The following is a 13,045-nucleotide window of genomic DNA, read 5'->3' as shown; positions in this document are numbered from 1 at the left end:
ATAAATAATATTAAAAAAAAAGACAACAAGACGCTTTCAAATATATATATATATATATTATATATATACACACATACACATTAGTATTTATATTTTTAGGATTTACACTTTAATCAATGAATTTTATGAAACTACTCAAAATTTAAAGTGTATCATGGGTTCACAAGACGAACCTGTTATCAGTGCGGAAAAATATGGAATCGATTGTAGAAGAAGAAAATTGGCGGAAAGGCGAAAAAGAATGTATTCACAAAAGCAATCAACAATTGTCAAAAAACAAAAAAATGAAAATGTTTCACAGATTCAAAAACAAAAAAAAAACGATGAAGCTATACTTTAAACTAGATACTTAAGCATATGGCGTTTGCTGGCGAAAGTGGTACTCGTGGCCAGGTAGCCTCTAATATCGCAAAACAAAAATGATACACTTAATGGGGAGATTCCGATGTACATGTAATTACAAAAGCAATATCACACGCGAACCTGTTTTGCGAACCAAGCAAGGGTAGCATTCTTAGTAAATATAAAACCACCTACATAGGATCTGGGTACGCCCGGAGGATATGGAGAAATTATTCCGACGAAATACAAAAGGCACGGGGAAAATATTGAATTTTCCCTTTAAAAGTCTCTTTACAAACAATCCTCCGCGCTACCGATGCAAGTCAAAGTAATTCACACAAGGCGGAGTATACTATACGAGGATGGACGGCCGAAGGTATGAAACTCGTTAGCATTACCCTTGTTTCTACCCCAACTGTGAGGGTAGGGTTGAACCGAGCAGTCAAAAGCATACACAAACTTTCAAAACAAGCAACCACTCAACAGACAATACTAATTTATTTGATTAATTTGGGCTTTGTGATTTCGGCGATCAAACCGCTAAACCGGATCAGCCCAAAATGTAAAAAAAGCAAAAACAAAATCTTATCAAAGGGAAAAAAAGACATAAAAATATGGAAATGACAGAACAAAATTTGTATTGAAATAAAGCTCCAAGAAAGCGATAACCTGATTGCAACTGGATGAATGAAACAGCACAGCAGAACGATGGATAAGAAGCAAAACACACATATGAAAAACAAAGAAAAAAAAACAAAATCTACATTTCTGCTGGTGCTAGTGTGCTGTTGCTAAGAGTAGTGTATATTTTAAGCGACATGATTATATTATACATACCAATAAATGAATAAAAGAAAGACACTTATAAACCATTTTCCTTCAGCGCTGGAAGGAAAGTGCTGAAGAAAGGTTAGGAAAAAATACACACTCAAAATACAAAAAAAAAAGTCTGCTACACTGAGGTAGGAGCAACAAAAACCAACAGAGAACGGAAAAGCAATAACGTTAGTTATGATTAAAGGAATATGGAAATTATTATCCTTATGATTACTATTCTTATTATCATTATTATTATTATTATTATTATTCTACTCATAATTATTACTACCATGATTGACGGTAATGTGATCATTGTTCCAACAGCAAACCTAGCAACCGGTTTTCATCCTTGTCATGTGTTCGATCATTCCATCACGAAAGGGGAATGATAAGAAAATACGGGATACGCTAAAGCAAGCTATCGAAGAAGTAAGCGATAAGGTTCGCCACAAAGAGAGTGAACCACAAACACTCAAACACCTAAACGCACTCGCAGATACGCAACGCGGTAGAGTGTGCTATCGGGAGTTGGTAATAGAGCAAATAAAAAAAGAAGAAAACTAAATCTGAAACAAAACAAAAAACCTAGCGAAACCTATATGTGAACCCCGCGAAGGGCTAAAGAAAACCCCGTGAAGTCCTCATTGCATTCGCACCCTGACTCCGGGATGTGCTGGGACTCCTTCTTCTATTTCGACGTGTGCGCAAACCGTTGAGTGTTGCGACGTTGTTGAGTACAGGTAAAACATGAACAACAACAAAAAATAACAACCATAGATAAACTGAGATGTACGCTAGGCAGTGCTTTTATAGTGATCGTACTTTGACGTAATGGTAGAGTAGTAGAGTCTTAGACATAGTCCTTTGTACGTGTTGGCCCACTTGTATATACGAGCAACATGAACAGTATATAAAACATGAACACCTACACGCAAACTACACACACCCAAGCACACCAACCAAGTGAACACATCGCGCTAGTGCTAGCGATGTCCTTGCATTGGAACGTAACGTACGCGGCGGCTTTTGTAGAAGTATACTGTACAAAGTTGGTAGCTCGATCGATTGTTAGTTGGTTGGTTGGTGTTAAGGACTCGGATCGATGTAGGATGGGGTAAACTTTTATTCCAAAAGATCCCTGTTTTCTTTGAATTGGCTTGTCGGTTGGCTGGTCCAGCAGAGCCGGTGTGAGTGCTGAGTCCTTGTAGGACACGTTTAAAAATGGCGATCGTTAAGCCCAAAATCTCTCTTTCATTTGACCCGGTGTTCTTCGCATTAGCTGCTGAACATAAACGGTCAAGCACATCGCACATTTTCGTCAACTAACACAATATCTGTTGTCAACTGTTTGATAAGTTTTCCCCTTTTCGATATGTTAAAGTAGTGTTCGTTGGCTAATCGCTGCACGTTCAGTAAAGTATTTTTCAAACAATCATCTAAGCAACCCAGCACACTATCGATGATCCCGCGTCAAAGCAACCCAAGGTTGCTACACAAATACCCACGACATGCATAACATACACTCCCACGCAGTCTTAGATATTCCACCTTTTTAAAGAAGTGAACAATTTTGTGTAGAAATATGATCGTAGTACGTAAGAATAATGTAGCCGTACGCAATATATGCCACCTACTTAGATACCATCCACACGCACTTACATGATCACACACATTACACACTCATACACACATGCACACAAACATTGCATCGTGCGATGAATGGTGGGATGGTTGTAGAATGTTTCGGGCAAACGTAATTCACGTGTCTAACGTGACATTAGTAATGTTTTACCATAAACTTGAGCAACCGAGACAAGAAAAAATAACAACAACACTCATTCTCTAAGCTAAGCACGCCCATTTTCACCTTTTAGTAGAAAAGTTTGCGTTGTTGTACTTACTACAAGGTACTTTGTGAATGTCGTAAAAGTTGAGGCTCCATCGGTTCACCCGATGGCAAAGGGGTTTGCTCAAACGCATATTTCAAATGCAATTGCCCTCGATACTTAGTCAGCCGTTGGCTGGAACGTCTTGTAAGAAGGAGTCCGTAAACACATAAATCTTACTTGTTTTTTTTGTTCTTCTTATTTTAGTAGTAATCTAACCGAAGTACTTAGAGTGTTAGTTTGTGCTGCTCCGTAGCGTATCGTTCGGCTAGTTTCATCGTGCGATGTTTACCCTTTCACCCGTGGCAGCGTTTTACTGTGGCACTCGATACGAGCGATCATTTCATCATTTCGCAGCGAAAGTACATTCAAGCACGTTCTCTAATTGTCGAATTCAATCTTGCCCCTCACTAGTGCTAGAACTTTAGATTTCACGACTGCTGTATATTGAAACGTTTATGTAATATGTTTACACATATTTTCCAACCCACACGCCTACCGTTTCCCTCTCCGTTTCTTTCCCCCCCCCCCTCCCTCCCTGCAGCAGACAAACTGGTCTGGCCCATAATTATTGATCATACTGATCGATTCGATAAATAGCAATATAATTAGTAAGCTCGTTTTATCGCGTTGCGTTGTAGAACACAAGTTGTGGAACACAAGTAGTGAGAAATGTTTCGTGCGGGAGTAGAAAAGCGGGAGCTAAAATGGCGAATGAAAAGAAAAAAAAAGCAAAACAAAATCAACAACCTATAAACGTACACTTGAAGTAATATACACAATAAATCATTTGAAATCTGTAGAAACTGTACTAGCGTAACTGAGTATCTGTTTGATTTCGTTCGTTGCGATTCTTCTTCTCCAACTGTTGGTAGTTTGCATACACGCGGCACAAAGTAAAACTGTAGCAAGTTTCAAAGTCTAACACACACCTTAATTTGTTTTTCGTACCTCTGTAACACTCTTAAGAAAAGGCTAGCTTTCTCGTAAACTTTAATTTGTAGTGTTTCTTGTACTGTAAATAATTTGCTGACCAAACAGCACCGGTACGATAAGTGGAGCAACGGCTCGGTTTGTGCGTGCTTTTTCGTCAAATTGTATTGTTCTCATTTTCTAAGCAATATTTCTATCGAACATTATCACTAGAATCATAGTCGAGACCACCTAGATAAGAAGCATATCACTTTGCAGTGGCCACCCGCCCTCCGTCGTGGGACGTCGTGTTTGATTTTGAGTGATTTTTTATAGGATTTGAATCCGGTCGCGTTTTAATGAAGAAACAATCCGTACTAATTTTCACCACTTTTACAGTACTTTATTTCTAGTTCGTTAGTTTGATTTTAATCGATCCGCTACAAATCGGCGCATGATGCACGATGAACGATTTGTGTCATTCTCAATCGCTTTATAGATTGTGGTAAATGATAGTGGCGGAAGTATACACGTTAATCTGATATCTGAGTACAGATGCAGACATTTGGTAAAAAAAAAAGTAGTATTTGTAGCTATCTTGCTATGCGGGAAACGCGTTATCCAATTGAAAGAACAATAAAAAAAAATGGAAACAAAACTATTTGAACTTTATGATAAAACTAAGTACATATAAACATTATCTCAAAAAATAAAAAACAACAAACAACCCTGCAGCAACGACTAAACAGGGTAGTAGCGAGCGTATATGAGCGTCTATGCATGGATATATGAGCATTAGAATATAGTAAACAGAACAAAAACAACAACAAAAAAATACTACAAAAAGCAGCAAGAAAAAAAAATACACAAAACTTGAAAGGTAACACATTACGAAACCATTAAGTAGCTGTAGCAATACGAGTGTGATTGTACTAATCGATAGTAGACTTATCAAAACGTAAGCAAACAATAAATACATCTGATGTAATCTGTAAACTTCTTTGTACGGTAGCGACACACAAATATCTTTTTTTTTGTAGAATGCGAATGCAAATGGTCTGTAACACGTAGCCTCGTAGCGGTAGTTTTTACTCTTTTAGCCGTAGGACCGTAGACGCCGTAGTTGTTTTACATTAGTGTTTAATAGTGGTATTTAGCCGCGCTTAATCCCATTGGGGGGAGCTGGGATTTACTACTCGCTCTGCATCGATATCGGCTCGAGTAAGATATATATATTCTCTACATACAATAGTTATACCAGGTGGGAGTGAAGGTAACACAAGTATATCTCCAGACGTACAATAATCTCTTTTGATAGCAGCTCTCGGTTACGGAAGCTTTAAGCTTTATCCTCTACCATTAAAAAAAAAAGTAGAAACAAATACGCAAGTTTGCGCTAAAACGTGAGCTAGCTGCCCTATCCTGGCTGAAGCAATACTCTTTTGTCGTAGGCAATACACGCTAGCCGTTCATTGTACCGTACTTAATCTATGTATCTATGCTGTCCATCACTACCGTACGCCCCGAAGCGGGGTGTCGTTTTCCTAGTTTTGCTGTTTGCATTTTGTTTTTCTCTACACAACCTGATTTCTTATCCGTTTTATTACAACATGCCATCGTAGTCATGTGTTCCAACTGTTTGTTTATCCTCATTCTCTAGTTTTGCATTACATTTTATCTGCATTTTGTTAACTTGCTTTCGAAAGCTATCAAATGAACATTAGCGCTGGAGAATGATGTAAACTAGACTCATTTGAAAAGAGAATACAACAAACCAACAAGATTGTTTGCGAGCAAAGAAAAAAAATAAGACACATCCAGTAATACAGCTTGTAGATGTTCGAATGTAACCTAAGTTTTGAGTGTTATTGCAAAACAAAACAAAAAAAAAAACACCCAAAACAGACACTTTCCACTACCATTTTACCTAATCGTTTCCGTTTAGCGTAGATCGTTTGTTTTCCCCCAGTAGTAGCGTTGTGTAAGCCATCTCTATCCCATAGACGTTAGTAGTGTGTTTGTAAAACAAAACCAATCCGCTGTACCGCGGAAAGCGCGCGCCATACCGAAGCGTGGCACAATAATATGATGAAATTGAAATAAAGTATTACTAGCATAAGAAAAAAACTCGGTGTGTAACGTCTTATCACTCATTACGCTAGCCTGGAACGAATGTTATAACTCCACCGAATGATTATTGAACGGTAGATAGATATTCGCTTTGTTTCGTTACCTTTGTGGAAAGTTATCACGTTCAACGTGTCAGTAGAAGTAGTTTAGTGTGGATGTCTCTTTTTATGTTTTATGCAACACTGGTTTCATTGCATCACTTTCACTTTACAACGAGCGTGTATGATCAATTTTGTTACCATTAGAAGTTGGATTAATTTTAGTACAAATTTAGTACAAGTAGTTTTGGTTCATTTCAAGCGTACTTATCTCGTCCTAGCGTACACATTATGTCTCGGAAAAATGGAATTGTCGTAGTGAATATCATTTGAGAGAAAAAAAAAGAAATAAACCTTCATTTCCGCTATTTTGTAAAATGGAAGAAGGTTCGTTGCCATGTCTAGAGTTGAAAGTTGCTCGGGTATGAATTGGGTTTTGTGGTAAGTATGCTAGGAAGTTGAAAATTCCCGGCGATTGTTTACATTGCCCTCGGGTTTTAACCAGTTTTGTTTTTTCAAATTTGCTCCTAACGTTTCGTTTCAGATAATTCACCTCAAGCGACCAATCGAACCTCGACCACCACGCTAACGATTGTTATTGATATTAAATGAGCTTGGTTCATGGAAATGATAAGCAATACTAAAGTAAGATCCCTTCATTTCTCCACCCGAAACCCATTCAGTATCGCACACGGTGCAGGATCTGGTGTTCATCTGGAACATGACCGACCCGCTGGTGGTGAACCCGGAGATAGAGCTGCCCCAGCTGGACATTAGCAACAACTACACCACGGACTGCACGATCGAGTACTCGACCGGGAACTTCACCTGCCTGGCGGTGGTGTTCAACTTGCGGCGCCGACTCGGCTACCATCTCTTCCACACGTACATCCCGTCGGCCCTGATCGTCGTCATGTCGTGGATCTCGTTCTGGATCAAGCCCGAGGCCATCCCGGCACGAGTCACCCTGGGCGTTACCTCGCTGCTAACGCTAGGTAAGATCGAGTCGTCCGCAAGTTGAGGCCGATGGCTAACTGATGCTCCCGGTTTTCCCGTTTTAGCCACACAAAACACGCAATCGCAACAGTCACTTCCGCCGGTTTCGTACGTGAAGGCGATCGACGTGTGGATGTCGTCCTGCTCCGTGTTCGTGTTCCTCTCGCTGATGGAGTTCGCGGTGGTGAACAACTACATGGGCCCGGTCGCCACCAAAGCGATGAAGGGCTACTCGGACGAGGACCTCTCGGAGGCGATCGACTTCAACAAGAACGGCTACAACAAGGACCACCGCTCGTCGGAGGTGCCCAAGTACGACACGTTCTGTCACGGCCGCGAGACGGCCCTCTGCATCGACAAGTTTTCGCGCTTCTTCTTCCCGTTCTCGTTCTTCATCCTGAACGTCACCTACTGGACGACCTTCCTGTAGGGGGAGGCGGGCGCGCGCGCCGGATAGTTTTAAGACCAGCGGACAGACCATCCAGGATGGTCGTTATCTTTTACATCGTAACAGTACACATGGTATATGCAAGAACAAATAAACTACAATAAAATCCCCTCTCTTAATATCTACACCGAAGAAGTGTCCGAGCCGTCGCGCGTTTTATCCGAAAAGCAGAACGGTGGTAAAAATGATCCAACAATAACTTACGGCAGGGTTCTTCTTCATATCGGTGAGCGTGAACCCGCGAGGATCCGAGTAAGGATCGCGAGTCGAGGCCGAGCGTTGCTGGAGCAGCTAAAAAAGGAAAAAAACAAAGACGACTTTAAAACGACTGTTTGTTTTGAGAACCAAAAAAAATATTATATTAATCACCAACGTACCTTACGGTTGTTCGCCTCCAGGAAGCGACGGAAAACTGGAGAAGTGATCGTACGGAGAGACATGTTGGAATGTGCTGAAAGAAACAGGTGATTAGAAAAAGTAAAAATAAATTGTTATGTCGTGGGGAATGCGTGTGTTCAAATAAATGTAAACTATCTATAGAAAAGTTCAACTTGTAAGGCATCTTCAACAAGTCCACTTCAAAAACCTCCGTTAAACCGCACTTCAGAATCAGTCCACTCCTCGATACCGGATGAGTCAATTGAAAAAACCACTTGTTGCACTTGGTTGGCGAGCAGTCATAAATGTTTGCAAAGAGTACCGCCTGCAAATATTTTCTTTACGATTTAAACTAACACTGAATCCATTTTGATTCCGAGACATTGAGGCGTTACGTAATGTATTCTCAAGGTTATGGTTTGCAAAAAATAAACTCTGAGTCATGTGGGCTGAAATGTTACTCGAGGACTCGACATTTTTCGTCACCATGGGGCAAACCATATGCACTTCTCCCATCGATTCAGCCACTCGGAAATGAAAGAAATGAAGTAATGCACCGAGCGAACCACGTGGACGCGAAAGGAGCAAAAAAAAAAGCAGGAAACACGCCTCGTCGATCACTTACCGGCACGGAAGGGATTGTTAAGATAGGCTGCTTAAAATTTGGCACAAACCACCGAGGTAAGGGGCTGGAGATAACCGAACTCTTTTTAGCGACGTTCGCGAAACGCAACCGAACGCGAGTGCGATACCGTATCGAATAAACTGCAACGCGAACCGTCGAGCGTTCGAGAGGAGCCCAAGGTAGGTATTTGCAGATTATCAGTTCGGTCTTCCGACGGGAGGGAGGGAGGGCTTAGGGTTGATGGGTTTGGAGGAAATCGCACGTATCGCAAAAATTGCGCCCCACCGAACACACAAACAATTAAAGGCCTCACCATCCCCGGCATTAGGGGTTGTTGCACTTTGGTGTTGGTTTCCCAGACCCGCGGGGATGTGTCGTTTACCTTCCTCCATTTCGCAATGTTTGTACTTACCTTCGATTAGGTTGGAGCAAATGTTGGGTTGGATTTCGTTTCCAGGGGTACTCCTCTTGGGATCAAGCAGCAGGCTTCCGGTTTCACTGGAACTGTTGTGCATGGGATGCGACCACCAACTAAACCCGCGACAGACTTTGGGCGCCGCCGGAAAAAGAATCCCAATTCACGCACGTGTTTTGACCTTTTGCCGTCCTTTCGCCAGCAAGCAAACATCTGCCCGTGCGCGGAAGTGGAAATTGTTTACCCGGCCCGCGGACGAAGCAACCCAGTGCGGCAATCAGCTGACGCCTCGACGTCTTCGGCCTTGGGCCGGCCCCAAAAACCGACCGAAGGACGGCTGAAGGTCGTTACGAAGGGTGAAAACTGGGTCGAGCAACGGTTCTATGGGGGCTTGAAGGCTCTTGATGAGACTAAATGTTTTGGAATATGGTGTCTAGGATAATTTTTGTATGTATGCTGTTTTAGCTGATGAATTCGCAACGGAGCAAAATCCAACAACCAACCCTTATCACAGAGCCATCAGCGTTTTGCTTGAGGCTCGGTGCAACGAGCGATAAAAGGCGAAAGTTGGCGAAAATAAAAATAAAAATGGCAACATGAAATCTAATCACACCTTATCTATGGCTCTGCATTGAACGTTGGTAAGTTTTTTTTTTTTCATGCAAAGCTGATCACTTCTGGAGAGGCATGGACATAGAGGACCTACTAGACATTTTGTAGTTGGTGTTTTTTTGTGTTTTCAGTCAGACAAGCCTTAGTCATAGAGTTCAAGTGAAATACACCGAACATAGAGTGAAACAAGTCAACGGATGAATGAAATAGAAAAAACAGGAAACGGAAATTCTAAGCTTGTTTGGACTATTTTCATACCTGCATTTTTAATATCACTACAATATATATTTTTGCAACTATATTTTAAACATTGGGTTTGTTCTCCTCTTGTTTTTTTTTGTTTTTTTGGTGTGGGCTTTTTGCAGTTTTTGCGGAAAACGTTTTTTATGTTTACTGGAAGCATATCTAGGTGCGTAGATGATGTTTCTAGTTTTGAAGTTTTTTTTATTGAAATTCAAATACAGTTACTCCCAAACGTGAAGGTACAGTGTCGATTAAAAGTAAAAACATATAATAGAGAAACTTGTAATGCTTCAAATAAGCCTCAAACGAGATTTTGATTTGCCAAATTGGCGTAGTTTTACCGAGCCATCAACTGATAAAACACCATATTGAGATCTCACAAAAGTCATGGTACACCGTTTAGTTCCTCTGGGAGTTTCTTGAAACTGGTCAAGTAGGCATAGGTGATTCTGTCATACAGGGTTCAGGACAGCTGGCAAACTTGTTTCACACATAACTTGCTTGGAGTTTTCAATTTTGCTGCAAAATAGAGGAGTCAAGAAACAAAACTGATGTTGAATTGAGGAAACGAATGCATTCCCTATATTGCAAAGGATATTTGATGCGAAAAGTTGGTGATATAGTTGAACGGACACATTTTACAGTCCAGCATTTCATCAGCATTGCGATACGAAGAAAGAGTGAAGAATGGTCCACGAACTGGGAGAAAAAGAATATTAACAGCAAATGATAAAAGATTAATTGTTCGAAAAGTACTGCCAGAACACGGACATTATTTCCAGGTCAATTTCTGCAGAAACTATCCGAAGAGTATTAAGAAAACATGGTTTAAATGGAAGGATAGCACGAAAGAAACTTTTCATGTCTGCTACAAATAGGAATTTGCTAAAAAATATGTTAATCAGCCTACAGAATGTTGGTCGGACGTAACCAAAATAGATATTTTTGGTAGCGATGGCCGAAAAAATGTTAACAGTTTTAGATGGTGGAGAACGCCATTTAATCATCGATAGTGATTAGTAAAAGAGATAGTTTCCAAAAGATCAGTTGAAGTAGAATGCCAGGTAAACATTTGTAATTTTACGAACAATTTTACCAACTTACTGCAGTTAGTGCTTCGGTATGGAAAAGCAAAATAAGATACCACAGGATATAGATATAAATATGCATGGATGATGAAGCCTGTTTCACCGCCCTGTTCGTTTAGATGATTCAGATCAGATTAAGAAAAACCACTGTTACCAACGAATAGATCGATCTATCGGATTAAACACCGAACGTTCCATCGGATTATGAGTTTTTCTTGGAAAAGCTCTCATTTGGAGAAAGTGTTGGAAAAGTGGTATGAATTGCGGGATGATTCATATTGGAACTGCAGATAATGGCTTCCATTATGATTACCTTCGAATATTGCAAGTAAGAAAGTCTGGATGTTGTCTTGACACCTTATCCAGGAATTATTAACGCAACGGACATGTTCAACGATCAAACAAAAAAAAAAATCTTACAAGTCTGATTATTGAGAATGTTTGTTGTGTTTTCGGCTGTTTTTCTCGATTGTATTTCTACGCCCTCTGATAGTGAGTTTCGAAATTCCCACTCTTCACCATCTGGTACCCTTCCTTTCCGGCCTCGAACAGCATAGATGCCCCGGCGCAATACACCCCGATCTTGTCAGCCTCCAGCACGCTTTGATCCTCCCGATTTCGGTTCCCACTGTTCACGTGCGTGTCGATAATGTCCCGGAACAGCTCCATCAGATCCTCCACCGTGCGTCGGTTCGTCGGCTCGAACGCGCCCCCAAAGTCAATCTTGGCCAGCTCGCTCAGTTTGTCCGACTGGAAGCGATCGATCTGACCCGCCACGCCATGCCAAACGTTCGCGATATCGATCACGTTCTGCGTGTGGCCGATGTAGTTTTGCAGCGCAGTATTGAGCGCTGGCTGCTTTTGCTTCAACCGAGCATCGATGCTGCCCACACGGATGACGTGCGCCGCGTGAAACTTACGCCCGAGCCCGCTCGATTGGTCCTGAAACTGGCTCGCACCTCCCGTCACTAAATCTTCGCGCGGGATTTGCGCTTGCTCTGCAATCGCTTGCAGGATGCCACCGAATACGAAGTAGCGCGTGAGGCGCGTCGAAATGTGTTTGTTTGCGTCGCGCACTCGAAGGTTGTAGCACTGCCGTTCGCCGTGTAGCGTCTCGGAGTACGCCGTCGAGGCAACGTCCGGTACGACCTGTGATTTTTGTCGTGCACCGGACACCGATACGACTACCGACAGCCACAGAACGGACAGCACCAGTGTGAATCGGATCGATGATGGTAGATTCATCTTTCTGCTTGACCCTAAAAGAGGCACACCAAGAGAAAGAAACAGTGAGCTACATTTATTAAAAGATTTTAATATGTTTCTATTACCTTTTTTGAGATGTGCACTCTTAATTCTTATTCTTCACGATGACGAGTTATTTCGGAGGCTGCTGATATGGATTGTGAAATTAATTGCACGAACGATCGTCTTTTATACCACTCGTCTGCCGATAAGGTGTACTTTCAATCACACGAGACTCCTTATCATCGGACCGACCGATCATTTGCTTCTTGTTACGTTGGGTTATTCCCGCCTTCTTACATACCGCCCCACATTAACTGATATTTGGTTTATGTTTATTCACCGGAGTAAAACATGGATTTTCCACCGCACGATTTCCTTCTGTCATCGTTTGCTTCTACTCGACTGCGATTCTATCTAGACACGTGTGTGAAAATGCTTATATGATGGACTTTATTTCAATCAGTTTTTCTTGCTGTCTGTCTGGGGGTGGTTTTCCCCACATTTCTCTTCGATTCCCATATCCCGCCGGCTGGACAACACTGGATTCAAAGATTACTTACTGATGTTGTTGTTGTTGAATAAATAATTAAATCACTTCTGGTTATTTGCATGCACAATTTTCCCAAACACACACATACACCCACTTACACACACCATCTCGAATGCACTGCAATTGGTGGCGCAATGAGGAGGGAGATGTCAGTGTGTCTCAATTCCGCTACCGTGGCGCGAAATGCAACCTCAGTAATAAGTGCTACCCAGCGAGAGACAGCGTTTCATTTTTATTTGTTAAGCAATATTCTAAAAGACCCCCGGATTTTGTTTTAAAGTAAGTAGCTGTGGGTAGCTTCCGCGATGCAAGATG

At 41.5% G+C, this 13,045-nt stretch overlaps 3 protein-coding genes across 3 annotated transcripts in view; 1 reads left to right on the top strand and 2 right to left on the bottom strand.

Moving 5' to 3' along the window:
• The window catches only part of LOC131289126 (uncharacterized), a 53,371-nt gene extending 45,360 nt beyond the window's left edge, over positions 1 to 8,011 (bottom strand). The window contains exons 1-2 of the mRNA XM_058318331.1: positions 7,949 to 8,011; positions 7,776 to 7,862 (exon numbers count right to left, since the gene is read on the bottom strand). Coding sequence (XP_058174314.1) covers positions 7,776 to 7,862; positions 7,949 to 8,011 — 150 coding nt within the window. The remainder of the gene's footprint in view (positions 1 to 7,775; positions 7,863 to 7,948) is intronic.
• On the top strand, positions 6,813 to 7,671 carry LOC131289127 (glycine receptor subunit alpha-2-like). Its single transcript, XM_058318332.1, has 2 exons — positions 6,813 to 7,122; positions 7,189 to 7,671. Exons 1-2 carry the CDS (start codon positions 6,849 to 6,851, stop codon positions 7,551 to 7,553), a joined length of 639 nt encoding a protein of 212 aa, XP_058174315.1. The 5' UTR covers positions 6,813 to 6,848; the 3' UTR covers positions 7,554 to 7,671.
• Positions 8,012 to 11,409: 3,398 nt separating the features above from the next.
• On the bottom strand, positions 11,410 to 12,177 carry LOC131284174 (uncharacterized). The gene has a single exon (XM_058313028.1). It carries the CDS (start codon positions 12,175 to 12,177, stop codon positions 11,410 to 11,412), a length of 768 nt encoding a protein of 255 aa, XP_058169011.1.
• Positions 12,178 to 13,045: the final 868 nt, after the last annotated feature.

This window comes from Anopheles ziemanni, chromosome 3 (assembly GCF_943734765.1).
Source record: "Anopheles ziemanni chromosome 3, idAnoZiCoDA_A2_x.2, whole genome shotgun sequence".
Lineage (NCBI taxonomy): Eukaryota > Metazoa > Arthropoda > Insecta > Diptera > Culicidae > Anopheles > Anopheles ziemanni.
This window is presented reverse-complemented; position numbering and strand designations above follow the sequence as displayed.